The sequence below is a fragment of the Ursus maritimus genome, unplaced genomic scaffold, assembly GCF_017311325.1.
Source record: "Ursus maritimus isolate PB19 unplaced genomic scaffold, ASM1731132v1 scaffold_21, whole genome shotgun sequence".
Lineage (NCBI taxonomy): Eukaryota > Metazoa > Chordata > Mammalia > Carnivora > Ursidae > Ursus > Ursus maritimus.
The window spans coordinates 39,001,434-39,022,747 of record NW_024424564.1 but is presented as its reverse complement, the minus strand read 5'-3'; the positions used below and the strand labels follow the sequence as shown (position 1 = coordinate 39,022,747).

The following is a 21,314-nucleotide window of genomic DNA, read 5'->3' as shown; positions in this document are numbered from 1 at the left end:
TACATTCTAGGTGCCAGGCATTGTTCCAAGGCAAGTGCTTTCCATTTGTAACTTGCACTAACATTATGAGGTAATTATTAATATTATCCCCACTTTATAGATGAGGAAACCGAGGTCTAAGAGAGGGAAGTCACTTGCCCAAGGTCACACATTTTGCAGAGGGGGGAGCAGAGAGAAGGGGATTGCTGGAAGTGTAGAGAGTGAGTCTGTGTGTTGCTATTGAGCCCATGGTCACTTCAGGTTTGTGGGGAAACCTTAAGAGACTGGTTTTCAAACTGTGGTCCTTTGGGCCACAGTGTTGGTGCACTCAGGGAACTGGTTAGAATCGCAAGTTCTCCAATATCACCCCAGGCCTGCTGCCCCAGAAACTCTGTGGTGGGGCCCCGCAGTCTGGTGTGGGCTGCAGCTTGAGAGCCACATGCTTGAGAAATGCCCTGGGATGCGGGTAGACGCCAAGCAAAGGGGCACACAGCACTAGGCTTGCACTACGGCCTCGCTGCAGTGCTGCGGGGATCCCGGCTGAGGAGCAGGAGGAAGCTGCTGAAGTGCCACTTACCTTTGTCACACCGAGGTCCGTATTTATTGGGATCGGAGCAGAACTGACACTGGGAGCCATGGAAGCCATCTTGGCAAATGCACGTCCCATTGCCGTCGAGGCCGTCCGCACACTGCAAGCAAAGACAGGCCCGGAGGGCATTTAGGACCACGCCCCTCTGTAAAGAAGTCCCAGATGCCTTTGTGTCATGGCCTGACTTCTCTGAAGTCAGATTCTATCTGCTAGACGTGGCTCTTTGGGACTCCTCGTCGAAAGGGGAGTCCTGTTGGTATCAGGTAGGGTGCTTCAAACAGTGACAAGCTTGGGGTTCTGAGTCGGGGTTTCAAACTTTACGGGAAGTCATTGGTGAACCGGAATCTGCAAACAATGCTTGAGGGATGGTGTGACCAGCCACCGACCTTCAGAATGAAGGCTGGCCGTTCTCTCCAGGGGCTCGCTCGCTCAGCTTTGTGACTTCAGACAGCAGTGTCTCCCCCCGCCCCGTCGCATCTCCCCCTGCAGCGTGAGACTTTCCGCCTTCCACCTCCCCATTTCCGCCGTTTCAAGGTTGGCTTTGCAATGGTCACTGTGCACCAGAGTAGGCGCTGGTGACCTCCTGGCACGGGCTGTGGTCGCTAATTCGTACCCACTTCACCCTGTTCTTGCCTCACCTCAGCCCACCCGTCGTTGCAGTTTTTCCTTCCCCTCAAGAGGGGCATATTTTAGATGTGTTTCTGAAATGTACAGATCTGTAATTTCCCATGTGAACCATGGCTACTTTTACCTTTGTTTGTTGAGCTCTGGCCTCTAAGCTGGAGGAGTTAAGTTTGGGCCTTTACGTTTTACTAGGTTTTGGAGGTGGGCTAAAAAAAGCAATCACTGGGCAGTGCCTTTTTTATTTTTTAAGTAAAGTAATCTTCATCCTGAAAGAAATCTTGGAGATCAAAGCAGGGGACTCTGCTCTCCTCCCAGAGGAGGAAAGTGGGGTTAGAGGGAGACTCCTTCAGTTATCCAAGGTCAAGTGGTCAGCTGCAGGAAAGCAGCGATTGGCACACTCCCAGACTCCCCACCCCCACCCCTGCCACCATCCATCCCTGGCCCCAATTCCTTCTGCTAGAGATACCTTCTATTCTGATCTGCAACTGATCTGTTTCTCTTACTTTCTGGGAAGAGTGACTGGCACTGTAACACTTCTTGGTTTAGTGGTTTTAAAAATTACTTTTCCACTTGACTTAGGACAGGCCAAGCTCAGCATTCATGAAACGGTTTATATCACCTGGCCGTTCCCCGAACACGGATTCGAGAAGCCTCCTGGACACTGGTTGCAGTCAGGCCCGTAGAAACCTTTGCAGCACTTCGGTATCTGAGAAACAAAACACGTGTTGCCTTTTAAAACCGCAAGCAGAGTGCCAATTCCTCAAAGGAATAACATTTTAATTTCCATTATTGTAATAAACAGCATTAGCTCCCCCTTATGGGCTCGACTTCTTCTGCAGGTGATGGCGTGGCTGGTGCTCGGCCATCTGCTCACCACACGTGTACCGAGGGCTGACTATGGGTGCCAAGCCAGCTCTGGCACTGAGAGAACAAGACACGAAGGCTTGCACTCATGGAGCCCAACCTCTGTGTAGTCAGGAAGAGACAATCAATGGAAAAAAAGGGACCTGTACGTGCTGGGAAGACAAAATACTGTAAGGAAGTGGTAGCAGGTGGGGGCCAAGGTGGGAGGAGCCTGGGGAGGCCACTGTGAACTGGGTGGTGATGGCAGGGTGAGGGGGTGGTGAGAGTTAAACACTTGAATGATGGATCAGCCCCAGGAGAATCTGGAAAAGTGCTCCAAGGGAGGGAGTGGCCAGCGTGCACACTCTGGGGTCAGAAAGAGGGTAAGAGGCAGGTCGGACACAAGGCAGTGGCTGGTCCTTCGGGGGGAGCGTCGAGTGTGGGCTCACCATTAAGAGTGAGAGGGAACCATGGGAGGGATGGATGCAGGGAAGGGGGTGACCTGGGCCCCGCGGAGAGAGTTCACCCTGCCATTCCCCTGCAGGAAGGCATTGCCCAGGCCCCACTGGCACCCTGTGACCTCACAGACACTGAGGCCCAGGAGTGTGGCCCTGGAGCTGCCTGGCTTGCCGGCCTCACCTCCACGGTGGCATTGCAGTATCGGGCACAGCCGCTCTTTAGGCTCCTTACTCTGCCAGTGTAGACACATCTGTGTGTGAAGAGTGTCTGGAAGAAAGCCAACGGGAAAAATGCATTGAGCCTGCATTTTGAGGTCCTCTGGGCATTGCTTGCTTTATACACTCGACAGCCTATTTCCATTTCCCCTCGACGTCAGGAAAGAGCACCAGAGCTCTCCAGCTCATGTGGCTCCCGGTCAGAGCTCCAGTCACCTTCTTTCCTTGTTGGTAGAACACAGGCCGGGATTGGCACAAATCGGGGCACATTTATCTTCACCTCCCCTCTCCTGCCATAGCAGACATTGCCAGGGGAACACTTTCCTGTTCATCCTGGGTGTGGCTCAGGCCCCTCTTCCAGGCAATAACCGTCCCCAAGCTCCTTCTACAGAGAACTTTTGGAGCCGGTAGAGACTCTTTCTAGTTTGTAGAAAGATCCACCAAACAAAATAGGGATGGTCTGAGTTTTTCTCTTGGGAGTGGCGTGTATGTGTGTGCGTGGGGGAAAGACTTAAATGCAACCTTCCATTCTCAAACCCCTGCTGCCCAATTGTCATTATCTAGAGCTGCCATTTATCAAGAACTCACTAGGGGCAGACACACTGCACGTACAAGGTCATCAATCTTCAACTCGGTGTGGACATTTTTCATCCCTCTTTTGTAGATGAGGGAACGGAGGTCCCGACAGGTAAATGATTTTTTCCTCAAGAGCTCTGCTAGTGAGGGACAGGTCCAGAGAATGGGTCTTACCACTTACTAGCTTTAGGATATCACAGGCAAGATATATAGTCTCTGTGAGCCTCAGCTGCCTCATCTGTGAAATGGGACAATAATGCTGATCTCAGGTTTTATCCTAAGCCTTTCGTCCCTGGCTCTAATTTTATGCGAGGTAAACGTTGATGTGGAGGCACATCTTCGTCTTAGGCTCTTGCTCAAGAAGGTAGCGTTGAGAACTTCATGGGCTGTAAAATCCTCAAATCTGAGCTGTGTAAAGGCATTCTGAGGTCACTGAGGAAGGAATATTCAGTCCTCTTACCAGCTCTCAGGATAATTAAGTAAGTATAGATCACGGGAGCCTGGGAAGGGAAGTTTTGGGGCTTTTTTGGTTCTAACCCATGTATTTAATTCTGCTCTCTTTCTCTCCTTCTTTTCCTTACTTGGGCTCAGGGATATAGGATCATGGTTCTGCCAAGTATTAGCCGTGTGACCTTGTACGAAGTGTCTTCTGTTTCCTTACCTTCGTTCCCAGATCACACGATGGCTGTGATGGTAATATACCTACCTCGTAGGTGTGCTCTGAAAGCATTTTGAACGGTGGCACACAGCAGCCACTCTGATGCTGGTCAGCATGATTTCCTCTCTTCTCCTCCCTCTCCATATTCCCTGATTGACAATATCCTGTAGGACTCAGCGGTGATGGCTTCACTGAGCAAATTAACTATCTACGCACCTGTGCCAATTTAATGTTCATGTTTTGCTTTATTAAATGCTTCTCAGTAGGATTCTGTTAAAGAGCTCATCTCCTTCCTTAGTGACCTATTCTAGTGTTGAATGATACTTCGGGTTGGGATGCTCTTTTTTAGGACAAAATTATAGGCAGAGATTTCTATCATCATTTACCTTGGAGCATTTTGCTTTTGTCATCCATAGAGCACTTGGCATATGAATTCTGGATTGTTGTAGAATGATCTGTTTTCCTTGTTAGACTACAGCTTCTCAACACAAAAACGAAAACAAAACAAAACTATGTCTCATTCATCTCTATGCCCTGGGAACCAGCTCTCAATAGATGTGTGCAGAATTCAGTCCAACTTGAAAAGGGTTTGATGGTCCTAATGTCATTCTCATGATAGTCCTTGTATTTCTATCTAGAAAAATTCTTGGGAAGACCAAACAGGAGTAAAGTGTGGCAGAATATGCCAGCCCCAGCTTGGCCGCTTTGGCCTAAGGATTGCTTTGAGCTCAAGTCACACTTGAAAAACAGCAGATACAAAAGGGGCACTCTTGACTTACCCCTTTCATTTCTGAAAGCAGGGGATAAAGCTCCCCTGTGAAAGACGCCCTCCCCGTACCAGGACAAAAGAGACCTCTTGTCACCAGAGACAGGAAGCCGAAGCAGAGAAAAAGCTGCACAAATGGACCTTGTTAAAATAATTCTGAAATTCCTCTAGCCTCCCTGTACATTTCAGTGACTTTCCCGCAATTGCCTCCCTTTATTTAACCTACCACATAAACATTTGCATTTTGCCATTTCTTTGGGTCTTCGCTTTCCTATGGGTGCCCCTGTGTACACATAAAATCTGTGAACTTTTCTCTTGTTAATCTGCATAATGTTCATTTAATTCTCAGTTCATTAATTCTCAATTAATTCTTCTTAATTAAGAGGAAAGGTAGAAAGGATGAGAAGCAACACCGGTGGGGTCGCTTGGGTGAGGTGTGGTTTCATGAAGCCGTCACACTCACTGTGGGCTCAGAGTTAGCAGGACATTTGCTCCAATACACCAGAGAACAGCTCACACAGGTGCCCTGGAAGGAAAGACAAGGATCAGTACAGGCATCCTTGGAAGAGGGAGCAGGGGACCACCCCATCTGGCCTCAGGCTTCTTTCTGAAATAGGGTCCACGAGGACCACTCCTGGCCTCCCTCTCCACTCCCTACTGACGCCTCCCCAGAGAGAAGGAGGGAAGTCAGTGCCGCGGCCAGACCTTTGGGAGGGGGAACTAGCTTGCTTGGAGCAGCCCCCTCCTCTTCCTCTTTCAGGGTCAGATCGACTGTCCACCGGCCTGAGGCTTCTGATGGCCTGTCTGCCATGTAGAGGCACCTGTCCCCGAGGAAGCATTGCCGTTGTCCACCTGCGCCAGAGATGACGCATTAGCAGTGGCCACACACGACGGCCTTGTTCTCCAATTAGGTGAGCAGCAGCGAAGCTGAGCATTGAATCTCTGCCTTTCAGTCCCCCGGGCTTTTTGCTTCATTTGAATTCAAGAGGAAGGAGAGGGGTGAGTGCCTCCAAATCTCTCCAGATCAGTTTTCTGAGCTTTTCCTTTGGGCTCTGTGCTCCAGCAGGTAGACCTCGAAGAGTGGTCTCTCAGCCTCCTCTACCAGCGTCTTATTAGTCTTGGCCAATGTGAGTTGCCAGCAGGATATTGGTAGGAGGCAGGCAAGATCGAGGTATTTCTTCCTTGCCTTTCTGCTTGGCAATAACCGTCACTATAGCTCCTGACGGATGTCACTTCTTCCACCCTTCCAGCTCTCACTGGGTTCGGGCACCTCCTAGCCCTCCCTTCCTCACCTCTTTGGTCCTGGGTGGTAATGGTTTCCTGCCATTCCTTCTCCTTGGATGCCCCAGCATAACTCGATTGTCTCCTTAGCCCTGCCCACCCCTCTGTAGTAGCGTCTTCATTAAAGTCTCTTCATCTGAACCATTGGGGTAACTTCTGTTTCCTGCGGGAACCCCGACTAGTACAGAGAATTGTTAATTAAACCTCTAAAATCCAAACATACAAGACTAAAGGCAGCTGTGGGTTCAGGCTGGTGAAAACTGAGACTTCTAGACAGGCCCGCCGCTCCTACTCTGTGCTGGCCCTAAACACTTTGCAGATAATGCATTTGTACTCTCTTTTTTTTTTTTCTTAAGATTTTATTTATTTATTTGAGAGAGTGAGACAGAGCAAGAGAAAGCACAAACAGTGGGACAGGAAGAGGGAGAAACAGACTCCCCGCTGAGCAGGGAGCCCAATGCGGGGCTTGATCCCAGGACCCTGAGATCATGACCTGATCCAAAGGTAGAGGTTTAACCGACTGAGCCCCCGGGCGCCCCGGCATTTGTACTTTTAACAGACGTAATCAAAACCATCCTAAACCATGTAGAGCTGATAGATTTGACTTTAAACCCAGAGAAAATAGTAAAAGAAGACTCTATCCCAAGACAGGTGTTGGGAAGCTCAATTCTCTATTAAACCAAAATCCTTTGGGTTGTGGCTCAAACCCACATCTAGATTCTTTTCTTTGGGAATTTGGAGAACAAGCTTTTGAGCAACCTGGAACAGAGCAACCCTGCCACAAGCAGGCAGTCAGCACTGCCCTTGCCCCTCCACAGACTTCCTTCCTTGGACTTGAATGGTGGCTGCTTGGGATGGAGAAGCTCTAAAGTCAATACTTAAACCCCTATTGAGTCTTTTTGGCAGAGGTCCTATTTTACAAAATCTTTCACCTTTGGAATAGGAGGTGAGACTGTTCTCATCTGGCCTGTTCTGATCTTCAACCCAGCCCAAGCCAGGTGGTGTACCTGCCAAAACTGTTTTTTCAAAGAATGAACCAAACATAAATCGCTGCCAGGGACTGGCTGGGAAAGTGACTGAGTTTCTGCCTCTCTTAAAAAGGGGTCCTCAGAATGGAATCAAATCCTCCAGAGGGCATATGACTGGCATGGAGGATGGGTACCTGGCCAATACCCTAAAACATATCAGAAGAACCAGCCATAACCCTGTACCAGGTGACCAACCAGCTATTTCCAGCCTTCATGATCAGAAGAGGGATCAGTAAATAAAACCTATAAAATGAGCCCATTATTCCTTGCTCAGTGCCCATATTCCAAGGATATTTTGAGAACAATCATCGAAGTATTATTCCAGTGTCCTGAAAAGAAAGACCCAGACCTATTATTGCACCAACTTTGGGGGTATGGTTTCCATGGGAACCGAAAGATCACATATACAGCGGTGTTGAAATTTGGGGTGCTTTGAATAAAGCCAGCTCAGCCAAGTAGGTTGCTATGGAAACAGGAAAGCCATTAGAGGGTACACAAGCTCACAGGCAAACAGAAAGTTTGGTATTTGAAAAGAAATACAGAAAGATGGTTGATTGGTGAGGCCAGAGCACCCAACCTGAGAAGAAATTCTTTTTTAAGTTCCTTGGAGAAAAGCTATGGGCTTGGAGCAAGGTGGTCCCAGGTGACACAGGCAGGGACTGACCCGACTTCTGGTGTAGAGGGCTGACTAGTGTTCCCCACCAAATTCATGTCCCCTTGAGTAAGTCTTTGCAAATGTAATTAGTTAAGATGAAGTCACACTAGATTGGGGGGGGGTTCTGAGTCTAATGACTGGTGTCCTTAACAGAAGTGAGAGGGACACACACAGTGACCCACACAGGGAAGAAAGCCATGTACAGACAGAGGCAGAGATTGGACTAACGCAGCCGAGGAATGCCAAGGATTGCTGGGAGGCATCAGAAGCTGGAAGAGGCGAGGAAGGATCCCCCCCTCCCAGAGCCTTCAGAGGGAGCACGGCCCTGCTAACCCCTGGATTTCAGACCACGGCGTTCCAGAACTGTGAGAGAATGCACTTCTGCTGCTTTGAGCCTCTTAGTTTGTGCTAAGTTGGTACAGCAGCTCTAAAGAGCCAGTAGAGCTGGGAGGCATCGATCATGGTGGAACATTCCCCCGAGGAGCCTTCAGTCACAGTTTATGAGCTAGGACCTCAGGCCCGCCTGCCTCTTCGTGGAGACAGAAGCCCGTCTGGAATGAGGCTCCTGGGGTGAGGCTTTCCTTGTGAGCTTCCTCAGAAGCGTGAGAGGGAAGGATGATGCCTGCCCCGTGGGGCTTTTCAGGGGCCCCTCTTTATCTTCCTAGTTTCCTTACCAATTTCATCTCTCTCTTGCTTTCGTCGCATCGGTGGGGCAGAATCGGCACGATGGAGGGAGGGATGAGGACGCCAGTCAGGGTGTAGATTCGACCGTTTTTGGCGATGACCTCGGTCTCTTCTATGGCCACGTCATTTGCCAGAATCTGTCCCTGGAAAGAAGCAATGACGTCTTTCGTTCTGTCCTGCGGGGCACCAGCCATCCCCAGGCAGATCTGTGTGCTGGTGACTGCTCAGACCGTTGCTTTGGGAAGGGCCTGGATGACAGGAAAAGATGGGTCTTTTTTTTTTTTTTTAATGGTTGATTTATTTATAAGAGAGAGAGAGAGAGAGAGAGAGAGAGCAAGGGATGGGGGACAGAGGGAGAGAAAATCCCAAACAGGCTCCACGCTCAGTGGGGGGTATGATGAAGGGCTCAATCTCAGGACCCAGAGATCATGGCCTGAGCTGAAACCAAGAGGCCGTAGCTTAACTGACTGAGCCCCCCAAGCGCCCCAGGGCAAGACGGATCTTAAATGAATTCCTGACTGAGACCAGGCTAGGATGTCTCTGCAGAAATGGTCCTTGCAGGTGCAGGGCTGGGAAGGGGTACAACTATTCCAGCTCTGTAGTATATTTGCTAGGAGACCGCGGGGGACCTGTTTTACCTCTCTGTTGGCGAAGCGGGGATCCGTTCATTCAGATGCATTTATGGACCCTGTGTTATGCTCTGCTGTAGACGCTGGGGATACATCAGTAACAACCCCAGACAAGCCCCTGCTTATGGTGTAGGGGAGGGAGCAGAAAATGAACAGACTGGCAAAGAATTCTGACCTCCAATTTCCCCCCTGTGCTCCACCTGTGGTATTAAATGCAACTCCATCCTTCTGGTGGCTCGAGTCAGAAGCTCAGGAGACTTCTTCCTCTAATCCATCAGCAGATTCTCCTGGGGCTTCTTTCGAAATGCCTTCAGAATGTGACCACTTCATCCCACAGCCCTGCTACCACCCTGGTCTGAGTCGCCATCATTCTCTGGGCTATTGCCATCAGCTTCTAACTAGCCTCCCTGAATGGACGTCTGATCATGTCTCCCCACTGCGTGAAATCCCCCATGGCTCCTCATCTCATTTAAAGTGAGAGTTCTTAGGCCATGCGTGACTTGATCCCACTTCTCCTTCTCCCTCCCATTGCCTTGACCTCTTACCACTCTTCCTTCATCCCCTCTGTTCCAGCCACGATGACCTTGCTGTTCCCCAGCCAGGTCAGGCATACGGTCCCTTCTTTGTGCCTTTCTTTGCTCCCTCTTTCTGGAATGCTCTTTTTCCCAGATATTCATGCTGCTTGCTTGTGTCTTCATTTCCTTCTGGCCTTTGCTCAGATGTTTTCTTCTCCATGAGGATTTCTTGGGCACTTTATCTAAAATGCCAGCCCCCTCCTTGCTTTATATCCCCCTTCTTTGTTCGTTTGCCTTAGCACTTACTACCTTCTAATATATGCTGTGTTTTACTTATTTAATTTGTTTATTGTCTATCTTCTTATTTACTAGAATGAAAGTTCCATGCAACCAGGGACTTCTCTCTATTTGCTCATTGGTCTACATTTAAGACCCAGAATGGTGTCTGGCACATAGTGGGCACTCAATAGATGCAGAAAAGATGCATCATCATCATCATCATCACCACCACCAGTGAATCAACAGGAGAGAGAATCTGCGCATTGTCAGACTTTAGCTGATATTAGCCCAGGGAGTTAGCTGAATAATGCTGCCTTCACTGAGTTTCTTAAGTAAGTCATGTTCCCTCCCACCACAGGGCCTTTGCACATGTTCTCCGTTCTGCCTGGAACTCTCCTCTACTCATCTCTGCTGAAGTTCCCTGTACTCATCCTTTGAAACTTGGCTAAAGCATCACTACCTTACTGAGGACCTCTAGACGCCCAGCCTCCTCTTATTGTAAACTCTCATTATAATTATAATGGCACTTCTTATAATTGCAATGAAATAATTAGCTAGTCATTAATTAGCTGCTCAAAGTCTGTTTTCCTTGCTGGAATGTAACCCTGGCTTCTGCATTGCTTTATCCCGGGCATCTAATTCAGTCTCACATCTGCAGTTGCTCAGCAAATAAATGAAATCATGAAATGCAAGAAATAACGAATGAATGAAGTAATCATCAGGATTGTAAGCCTGTGAGTTAGGGTAGAGGGAGGATAACCTGGTGAACAATCATAAGCAGAGCAAAAATGCATGTGAGTCATGACAACGGCAGTAGAATTTTCACCTACGTTGTTGGTTGTGTTGAACTGTATGATCTGGTTGGCCAGGCTCCTAATGTGTGGGGTCACAATGAGAGTACCCACTTCAAGCTGCAAAGAGAAGAGAACAACACAGACATTTTGAGCAATGCATGGGGCCCTGCTTTTGTAAAGTTCTCATTGGAAAAAATAGCTCAGAAGTCTAGGAAGTAAATTATGGGAGGTTTGATGTCATCTGTTTTGTGGCTTTGAGGGTTTCTCTGATAACGGCTCATTATTCATTGCTAAGGGTATGCCCAGAGCTAGAGATAAAGAACAATTGTCACGGATTTTCTAGCACTCTAATAATGGAATGTAAGAGGAGGTCAGATATGTGGAAAGCAGGAAAAAATAGGGCAGGAACGTGGGGCCAACCTGAGTAAATGGGACAATGTGGTATCTGACGAGTTCCAGAAGCTTCCGAGATCCCTGCAATGGAATCAAAATACTTCTTTAGTCATTGCAGAAAATACAACTTTCCCCCTTTTGTGGAAACTTCCAATGACTTTGGATGCATAATCCAGAAAACTCAATGCCCCGTAATCTCTTCATTGGGAAGTTCAGGATGAGAAAAAACCCATCCTCAGGAGCTGACATTCACCAAATTCCTCCTTTGTGGCAGGAGCCGTTCTGAAAGCATTATAAGCACATTTTATTTAATTTTCCTAAAAGCCTTGTGAGGGAGGGACCGCTATTGACACATTTTATGTGTGATAACACTGAGTTTTAAAGACATGACAAAGGTCGCAAAGCTAACTTAGGTTAATAAGCCTAAGAAGTTCTCAGTCACTCTGCTCCATTACCTCTCTGAACATCTAAAGCTACATTCTGGAATTTCTAAGATAGCCTCAGTTGACGATTCGGTTTCATTTTCTCCATAAATAAATGTCTGCTTGTCAGACCATGTGCTGGATATTTAGGAAGACACAAGCCTTCTTAGGAATATCTGGGCAGGACAGTTTCCCCCTCTGCGCCACCATGGTCCACGGTCACCTCTCCTTCAAAGTGCTTTCCACGATTTCTCATGCTTCAGAAACATTGTAGTGGTGGAGGAAAAAAAGAGAGTCTTGGGATTATCAGCGGGGTGAGCAGTCCCCGTAGGGGTACCCTGGGGAGAGCGTACAGAGGTGAGAAGTGCAGGGAACCACTCTGGGGACAGCGGCCATGGGGGTCTGCAATCTCCTGGCAGAGTCAGAGCTGGGAGTTACAAGCTACATAACCCTTGAGTTCTGCTTCTTAAGTGGCACAGCCGTGGTTACTCGGCTCGGACGGGAGGGGAATCACAAATCAAGATTGTAGTCACCTCCCAGAGGCTGACCATTCTAGGGACATGTTCCAACAGCGAGAAGTCCCAGGTCGAAAGAAAGCCTTGCTGAATCAGAGTCCCGTGCGCCCAGACTCCCCTCTGCACTTGTCCTAGGTCCCTAGGCCAGAGGAGTTTTCTGTAAGTAGAGTGACCTCCTACCCTGGCTTGTCTGGTACAGCCCTGCTTTACGCCTAGTATGTTGGCAGTCCCATTCACTCTCAAGTATCCTGGTGTGGATGATACATTGGATGGCCACTATATCGATAAGTCAAAAGCAGTATGTGCAGGGCAGGCTTACCCATAAGAACATTGGAGTTGAACCCCAGGTAGCCAGCCCTGACAGGCTGCTTTCTGCAGCCCTGGCTCTGCTACCATGTGACTTTAGACTCTTAGACTCTGGCCCTTATTGTCCCCTTGCAGCTGCTTTATGGTACCCACAAGTGAGGACTTGCAGGCAGGAGCAATGTGATTACAACTTTGGATGTTCAGTGGTGGAAGGGGTAAGCAAAAGTGGGGACTGCTGGGAAATGTCAGCCCAAGCTGGATTGCAAGCTCCCGGAGGGCAGGGGTCAGCCCCTGCTGGTCCATGGTCCATGGTCCTTCTTAGGCTTAAGTCTGTCTGGCTTATTAATCAGAGTCCTCAGGCCACACAGTGTGCGGTACACAGTGGGCCCCGTAAAAACTTTTGTGCCGATAGGGTCCTGGGAAGAGCACTGAGCTGGACCTTGGGGTCATGAGTTCTAATTCTGATTGTGCTGCTGTGACTTTGAGCAAGCCACGTAGCACCTCTTGGCTTGGTTTGGCCTGCAAAATAAAGAGAGTGGTGTGGACCCCTTCCAACCTTCTGATTCTGTAGGGAAGACGTTACCAACTGGATCATTCAGTTTTAAAGTCCTAAGAATTAATTGGTGTTGGATCCTTTTTTACAAGAAGGAGGAGAATGAAAGGGACAAAGGAATTGATCGGCATCTTTCCTGCCATGTGTGTGCCTGTCGCCTTGGCTGGCTGGGAGCCATGAGGGCCATCATTCAGTTAGATTGAGTCCAGTGTGATTCAAATCGACAGGATGTGTGTCCAGGTGCTGCTGTTGGTAGCAGAGCCTTTCCATGTAGTTAGTACCTCCTCTCCCTTATGAAGACATTCGCTTCCTCCCTGCTGTTCTAGGTAAAAATAACAAAAACCCAGCCCTTTGATGCCAGGGCAGAGAGAGAGTTTTTCTATCGAATGTTAATTTGACCCTGAGCTCTGCAATTTCACCTCCCTTTGTCCCATGTTACTTGCAAGGTATTTGTGGGCTGGCAAGGGCCAGTCTCTGGTTCCCTGTGCTTTCATTTTGCCTAGTTCAGTGATGAAGTCATAAACTGGGGCTGGTCATCAGTAGCTGTGGTCTCTGTTCGGATAGGATGGTTCCTGGACTGAAATTTTGCTTCAGGGAGAAGCAGAAAAATACACTGAAAAGGAAACACGACATTCCAAAATCAGAATTAGAAGCCATTTCTCTAATGAAATCAGCTTATTTTCTGTCTCATGGGCATGGCTGATGGGGACTTTCCTGTCTCCAGCTGAGTTTCTTCCCTGAAATAAAGCTGAAGGATGCTATTAGAGTGCATGGAGAGAGAGACCTTCCTACAGGTTGAGAAGTTTTAACCAAACAGGCTCTGGGCCTGAGAAAAAAGCGGAAATGATCATTCTGTTCCTCGCTTAGAAGTTAAAGTGGGAGAATAGTTTTGACTCAGAATGGAGAGACTTGAAATGTTTATATTCTCTGCAGGCAGAAAGATACTGCCGTTGAGAGCAAGGACAGTGAGAGCCAGGAGAGGTGGTGTGCTGGTAAGTCAGTTCTGTGGGAGAACAGAGGAGCCCAGATTTACAGAGTCGGCCAATTTCTGCGGTGTAAATACTCACCCCATAGGTTAATTCTGAGCTACAGGGCCATCTCACTGAACGAAGCTGGGAAGAGGTACACAATCTACTCTTGAGAGCCCGACCAAGCCAGCAGCTCCAGCCACAGGCTGAAGGAATTATGAAGCAAGAGAAAGACAGATTTCTGAGCAAAGGTGCTTGACAGAAAAGCAGGGAGGTTGATTTTTTTCTACTCTAATTAAAAGGTTTTGTTTTAATTTTAAGTGTAACTGGTTAGGTGTTTGAGACTTCTTTTCATATTATTAAAAAACAACCCCGGTATCAAATTAGAAGCTATGTACTCATCGCAGCCATATAATCTCAGGATTTTAATAATTTCCCAAGGGAGCAACATTACTTTTTTAGCTTTAAAATTAAATGAGTGTGAGTGCCAAAGAGAGCTATAACTGCTTTTCTGCAATAGCTAGGTTTCAGAAAACTTGCGTGTGAATTGTATTTTTAAAATAGCATCCTATCTTAAAGACACTGGGAAATCTAGCATTTTAAGTGGAAACCTGTAGCAAATCCTTTAATATGGTGAATGTTTATTTGCAATGTAAGAGATTACCTTCCAATTTATCTCTTTGATCCACATATTTTTAATCCAAAGTTTTCTGAAGGCAAGATGTCCTTGTAGATACCTGAAAGTATTCTAGAAAGTATGTATCCATGTGCATCTCTAAACCATACATGCAACAAGATTCAGGGTTCCAAACACAGCATGGCCTGAGTCAGAAAGTTGGTGCTTCCCCAAATGTCTATTTCTAGATCTTACAGAGGTGCCATTAAATCAAAATGCTTGGGGTATGGTTTGTAAAGCTGCCTACTTAACAAGCTCCAAGGGTGATTCCTAAGTATACTGAAGTTTAGGAATCACTACTGTAAAAGATCCGGACCCTCCATTCTGTATAATGAACTGATCTACCTGAGGTCATGGATAGTCTTGCCCCATTGCCAAGATGGTGGCATGATTTCAGGGCACTGGAGGAAAGCTTGTGGCCCTTCCTATAATTCCATCCTTTGACATTCTAATGAACACAATTCCATATTAGTTACCATTCCCTTTGGTTTAAGGCTGTTATTTCTGGGAAAGGAAACACTTTAAATGGTTTCAGTCACTTATACTTTTGTGTGAAGTATTAAAAAAATCTTTCTAGAAGAGAATGTGAAAGAATTGAAGGCTTATGGTATATAAGGAGAGGGTTAGTATGAAGAAAGATGAAAGCAAAAGAAAGGAATGCCTGGGCATCTAAAAATAACATTTATTCCTTTTTCTTTTTTTAAAAGCAGTCTCCATGCTAGACATGGGGCTTGAACTCACGACCTTGAGATCATGACCTGAGCTGAGATCAAGAGTCAGACACTTAACCAACTAAGCCACCCAGGTGGCCCCCAACATTTATTCCTTTTAAATTTAGCCTAGCCCTGGCCCAGAATAGCCTGGTTTAGAGTTCATTTCCTGGACAGCTTTAGAGTTGTGGCAACTTAAAATATTGATTTTGATACTGAGAAATATTAAAAGAGCCAGGAAAAATCAAACCAATCATTTAGACCTGGGGTTGCAAATAGATTTTATTTCCTGTGCTCAGCCTGTCTAGCTACTTGGAACTCTGTCTAGGAGATTGGAGCCACATCCATAGTTCCAGAGGACTGTGATTGATTAATGATGTCTGCCTTGGTTGCAGGAGGGTAGCTGGTGATACATGTGTCACTTATTGAATGTCCCTAGTTTGGAGAAAGTCTGTAGGGGCACAGACTGAGGCAATGATGCCTACATGATTCCATCAGAGTAAGTAGGATACCATACCTCTGGAGAAAGGAGGTAATCAAGGGTGCCATCTTTCATATTGTTTAACGCTTCATTACTTGGAACAAAAATGGTGTATGGTCCATTGGTCCCATCTTCATCTAAGGTATGTCCCACATTGGTTTCCTGCATTTGAGAAGTGAAATTTTATATATGCAACCTATCTCTGACAAATACTTGAAATAATTCCTTAGCAAATATTACTAATTGACACCTATGCTCATTATATGAAAGATTAGACATAAAACCATTTTCCAGAAATTCATGAAAAGCACATACCTCTAACAAAGATCTGAACTTGCTGTATCTTGGTTGTAGCAATGTCATTATAGTTTGCTAAAAATCATGAAAAGAAATAGGTGGTTTAGGATATAGACATCCCAACATTAAAAGGTCCGTGACAGAGTTTATGTGTATGTGTAAATGTGGATAGAAAATGCCCTGTCAATTGCAACGCATGATAGAAATGTTTCCTGCTAAATTAGTGGTTCAGATCGCATGTTCTGAAGTAGCCTTTGGCCATCATCAAATGAGTCAAAAGAAATAAATTTTTATCGTAGTGAGGACTGCCCTCCTCCATAAAGTACGAGGGATAACTTTTCATGACATCTCATCACTGGACTGAATGATTATATGTGGCCATAAAAGAGGTCATGAAATTGAGATCTTTCTAACACCTAATGCATGCTTTTCCTTCTGTTGGCAGACGTACCCAGAATTCTACTGAAAACAGAAATCATCCCATTTTCCCCATAGTCAGGGCCCTAACAGACATGAAGGACAAGCACATAACGCTGGCATGCATTTTCTTCATTGATATGAGTCTCCAGGGAACAAAAAAAGATGGATTTGGGTTGACCTAACTTTTATCCAAAATGTCTCACCTCAGTGTTGCTCTCAAATGTGGGTGCCATCTTGTCCATGGCTCGGTCAAGTATGTGTAGGAGCCCGTTGGAAGCAACTATGTCCCCCTGTATAATTTTTACTTTCTTTTTGCCTCCGTAGAGTTTAAGCTTTATTTGATTGTCCTAAAACACCAAGAAAAGTAAAATTAATGTGGTATCCTTGAAGGAGTATTGGATTAGAAGTTCTGAGTCCTTGGGTGATGTCATTTATTGGCTATATGATCTTTTGGATAAGTAAGTCACTTAACCCAAAATGGGAAAGATGTCATTTGCTTGCTTGACTTCACAGGTCTTTCATTCATCAAGATCAAATAAGATAATGTGTGAAATCATTGATGACTACCTGTGATTGCTAAATGTGAATGGACTGCAAGTTCAGAAAGGGCAAAATGATTCAATTTACTGTAAACTTATCACCTACGTTAGTGTGTCGTATAGACAAGGCAGACAACAAAAAATTTTTGTTGCATAAATGACTGAAGCTAATTCCTTCTTCCTTTCATGTGGCTCTTACAAACTATAGACAATAAATATGCGTTGAATGAGTGAATGAATAAGTGAGAGAATGAATGAATGAATCAGTGAAGGAATGTCCTTGTGAGAAAAGAAGCTACATTTTATCCATCTATCTAGATATCTATCCATTATGCATCCATCATCCAACCATCCATCCATCCATCCATCCATCCATCTATCCATCCATCTGTTCATCCATCTATCCATCCATCCATCCATCCATCCATCCATCCATCCATCCTCTCACACACAGTACAACACACTGATTAATGATTTGGGTCTTGGAGTCAAGGAGACCTGCATTTGAATCCTGGCTCTGGCCCTTACTTGTGACCTCTCAGTTTTCTCACTTGAAAAATCATCTTTATGGTGCTGTTGCAAGTCTTATATAACATAAATAAAGATTCATCTCAGTACTTCGTATAGAGTAAGGGCTCAATAATCTAACAACTACTGATAGTGGGTGAACTGCACCAATATAGGCCATAACCCACACATGCATGTTGTGTTTATTAATCACATCCCCTCTGGCTCAGAAAGAGTTATTTGTGAGAGGAAAGAGGGGTAGTTTTACTTAAACAACAGAACAGAACTAATGGCGTTAGGAGAGAGGGAATGCTAGGTCTGCAGAAGGTGGATAAACTCCAGCAACCTAAAACAAACATAATCCATTTCCTCTTGCAAGAGGGATGCCGAGCTGGCTTTGTGCTGGCGCTTCCAGGAAACAGGTTTACTGCAAAGCTTCTCCTTCCTGCTGGCACCCGAATGACGTTCTCTTGAAGACGAATTCAGACCAGAGCAAAATCCAACACTTTATAACCTCTTTCCACAACAGATCTCTCCTGCCCGATCCTTTCTGGTGCTGCGCTCTGCTTCTGCCCTCATAGGGAAGTGCTTTGGCAAACAAGGAGTAAGGAAAGAAGTTCTTCATAAACTTCAGGAGCCCAACCACAGAGAGAGTTGGCTGTGGGCACTGGCTCAGCAGACTCTTTTGTTCCGGAAGCAAAATCAGAGAGACCCTTACCTTATCGCCGTTGAAGATTTCTCCTGACTTGCCGGTCAAGGTGTAGAAAGTGTCTGTGTTATTCATACGCTCAGTGTTCATCTGCCCAGCAATTATGTGGAGTTTCACGAAGTACTGAGCAGCCTCCTTGTCCATCAAGAGCTCTTTGACCTGAGGAAAGAGAGCCAGTTCTTTCAGTTTCCACTGGTGTTTGAAGGAGAAAATGAGGTCATGAGGCATGGATTGGCCAATCAAAGACGTCAATGAGAATGCATCCTAACTTGGGCTTGGCCCTTTCAGGCACAGGTGACTTCTGGGGGAGTGGAATCTAGCGACCGGGAGGCAGTGGTCCGTGTCCTCTCAACCACCAGGAGCGAGGCTGGTGCAGGCACCGGGAGTCATCCGGAGCCCAGGGCGTAGATGGGAATGAAACAAGAAGTTATGCGAAAAGAAAGTGCAGACTAAATCCATGGAAGTTTTGGACAGGAAAAGTAGGATTTTTGAAATCGGCTGGATCAAATCTACATTTTGTCAGTATTATATATCATCAGCAATCAATCATCAGAGACTTTTTATTAACTGTGTAAATAATCTATACAGCAAACAAGAGACCACATGCAAAGTGCCTCGTGCAGAGACATTTGACATTTGTGAATCCTCCTCCCCTATAAGGAGAGACGTGAGGCTATTTCTGAGGTTTAATGGTTGATTCATTTCAGATTGTCCAACGGTGGTTGCCTATTAGGGAGAGGGCGGGTCTGTAACTCCCTGGGTTTTTATTCAATACAGCAAAAATTATTATCACAAGATATCTTGGATTAAGAGAAACCACTTATATACACATTAATATGTCCATTACCTCCATTAAACCAAATGTAGTAATATCATGGACACCATCATGATAGGATGCTTCCAGTGGGCACCAGGAGTTTCATTCCCACTGCATGATATCACTCCAGACAACAGCAGCTCACAGGGAAGACTACCGTGTTCTCCTACTTTCCTCTACCACTGTTATCATTTTTTTTTTCAAGATTTTATTTATTTATTCGACAGAGATAGAGACAGCCAGCGAGAGAGGGAACACAAGCAGGGGTAGTGGGAGAGGAAGAAGCAGGCTCATAGCGAAAGAGCCTGATGTGGGGCTCGATCCCACAACGCTGGGATCACGCCCTGAGCCGAAGGCAGACGCTTAACCACTGTGCCACCAGGCGCCCCCTACCACTGTTATCATTAATGACTTTTTTTTTAAAGTAGTCTCCACTCCCAGCACTGAGCCCAATGTGGGCCTGGAACTCATGACCCTGAGATCAAGACCTGAGCCGAGATCAAGACCTGAGCCAAATCAAGAGTCGGATGCCTAACTGACTGAGCTATCCAGGCACCCCATCATTTATGATGATTTTAAAGAAACATATAGTTAATACATTAGATTAATTCTTCTCATAGGAAGTAAGCAGTTTTGCATTATGCAAATCCTGTTTATCAAATGACTACACTTAAGATCCCTCAGTCATTACCCTTGAAGGAGTCAGGATTGGAAGGGGGCACCGCTGGGCCCTCTAGGGAGCTGGTAATGGTCTTGCTGGATACACCGGTACATTCACTTTGTGACAATGCATTGAGTTGTGCACTTACAATCTGTATGCTTACTGTAAGGATGTTATATTGCACTAAAAGTTTACTGCCCACCCCCAATCACCACCTTATCATCAGTAGATTTAATTTTAATAGGGGTTTCCCACTTTATTTTAAATACTTACATTGAATCCTTTCAGTCCCTTGTCTGTGGGCAAGAGCACAGTGAATGGTCCCAGGTTACTTAGTGGCCAGGCATAGGCTTTGTCTTAGGAATAGAAATACATAAAGAAAAAAAAACACCAAATGAATCAGTGGCACATGAAGAGTAAAATCAAGCAGTGGTCCTTTGAATCAAGAGCTCTTCTCTTCTAATTGGTATGTGCGGCCCTTGGTAAACTGGGAAGCTCTAAGAAAGCAAGATATCATGATGCCATGGCCCCCAAAGCGTCTACATCACTGTGTGGTTTTCCTTGCAGACACAGTCTTAGCTTCAAGGAGACCCTGGGATGAGACTTGTGAGGGTCATGTGACAAAATCCTCAGTCAATCCCAGCAGGTGCCTGACCCTGTGCCCGGCTATCTGAGCTGTTTGCCATGGCGGTGAGCAAAGATGCAGGCCTGCTCCATCCAGGGCCAGCTCCGAAGAGCCTCATGCTTGATTTAATCCTCTGCTGTGGCCACCTTGAAGTGTTTAATAATTTTTGAACCAAGGACCCCGTCTTGTCATTTTGCATGATGTCCTGCAAATTAGATGGCCGGTCCTGTTTCCATCCTCCCAGAGATGCTGGGACGGCAGGGAGGGCTCTGGGCTATCCCGTAGCAGACAACGTGGACCGGCACTTCATAAATGGGTGGAAGGTCAACAGGACTTTGTTGGGAAATGTTCGAGAGCACATTCTGCAAAGGACACTCTGTCACCCTTGTCTGCTGTCATTTGATAGTCCGAGTTCTTAGAGGAAGGCTGTAAGAAGCCAGAAGCATGCCACAAACGCGTGACTCCCTGTAGGATGCCTTGGAAAGAGGAGGACATTTGTGCAGGCCCTATGTTAAGGTTTATGCCCACAACGCAGCACTGACCCATTCTCTATCTGTGCTCTTTCTGGGAAATCATTTTTTGGTGACGGGTAAATTCTCGATACTGATATTTTAAGGCTTTTGTTGATGGGTCAAGTCTGTGTTTTACTTTCTGTTGATGGGTCAAATTTATATCTTATTGAAAGTCTTGTCCAATGCTGCGATCAGCTGTGATATTTCATTCTGAAGGGGGTGTTGGGTAATAACCCCTGGAGGGCATTTGGAAATGATGAGGGCATCTTAGATTGTCACCCCGCCTGAGGGGGTGGGAGAGGCGGTGTCACTATAGACAATTAGTGGTTGGGGGATGGCAAAGGGCAACATCCAGCAGCATGTGAGAAGGTCACACCAACTATTCTCAAAATTCAGTGGCACCCACTGTGGAACATGGATACAACCCAGGGTTTTAGTCACTCTCTATTCCCAGTATTATCTGCCAACCTTGCTTCACACCTGGAGGACCTGCAAGGTCAAGGGAAAGCGGGTGGTCTCCATCCTCATATCAGTAGCTGCCCTGTCTCGTTGTTGCAGACTTGTTAATCTAGAGTGACCCCAGGACCCTGTCCTCAGCATTCTGCCTACTAACTGTTGCATTGCTGGAC

General features: G+C 46.3%; 1 protein-coding gene across 1 annotated transcript in view; it reads right to left on the bottom strand.

The window, feature by feature from the left end:
* The window catches only part of STAB2 (stabilin 2), a 144,219-nt gene that overhangs the window by 84,019 nt on the left and 38,886 nt on the right, over nucleotides 1-21,314 (bottom strand). The window contains 12 exon segments of the mRNA XM_040637381.1: nucleotides 557-668; nucleotides 1,812-1,898; nucleotides 2,675-2,761; nucleotides 5,173-5,235; nucleotides 8,348-8,500; nucleotides 10,611-10,691; nucleotides 10,995-11,048; nucleotides 15,635-15,760; nucleotides 15,914-15,970; nucleotides 16,519-16,662; nucleotides 18,080-18,229; nucleotides 19,822-19,904. Coding sequence (XP_040493315.1) covers nucleotides 557-668; nucleotides 1,812-1,898; nucleotides 2,675-2,761; nucleotides 5,173-5,235; nucleotides 8,348-8,500; nucleotides 10,611-10,691; nucleotides 10,995-11,048; nucleotides 15,635-15,760; nucleotides 15,914-15,970; nucleotides 16,519-16,662; nucleotides 18,080-18,229; nucleotides 19,822-19,904 — 1,197 coding nt within the window.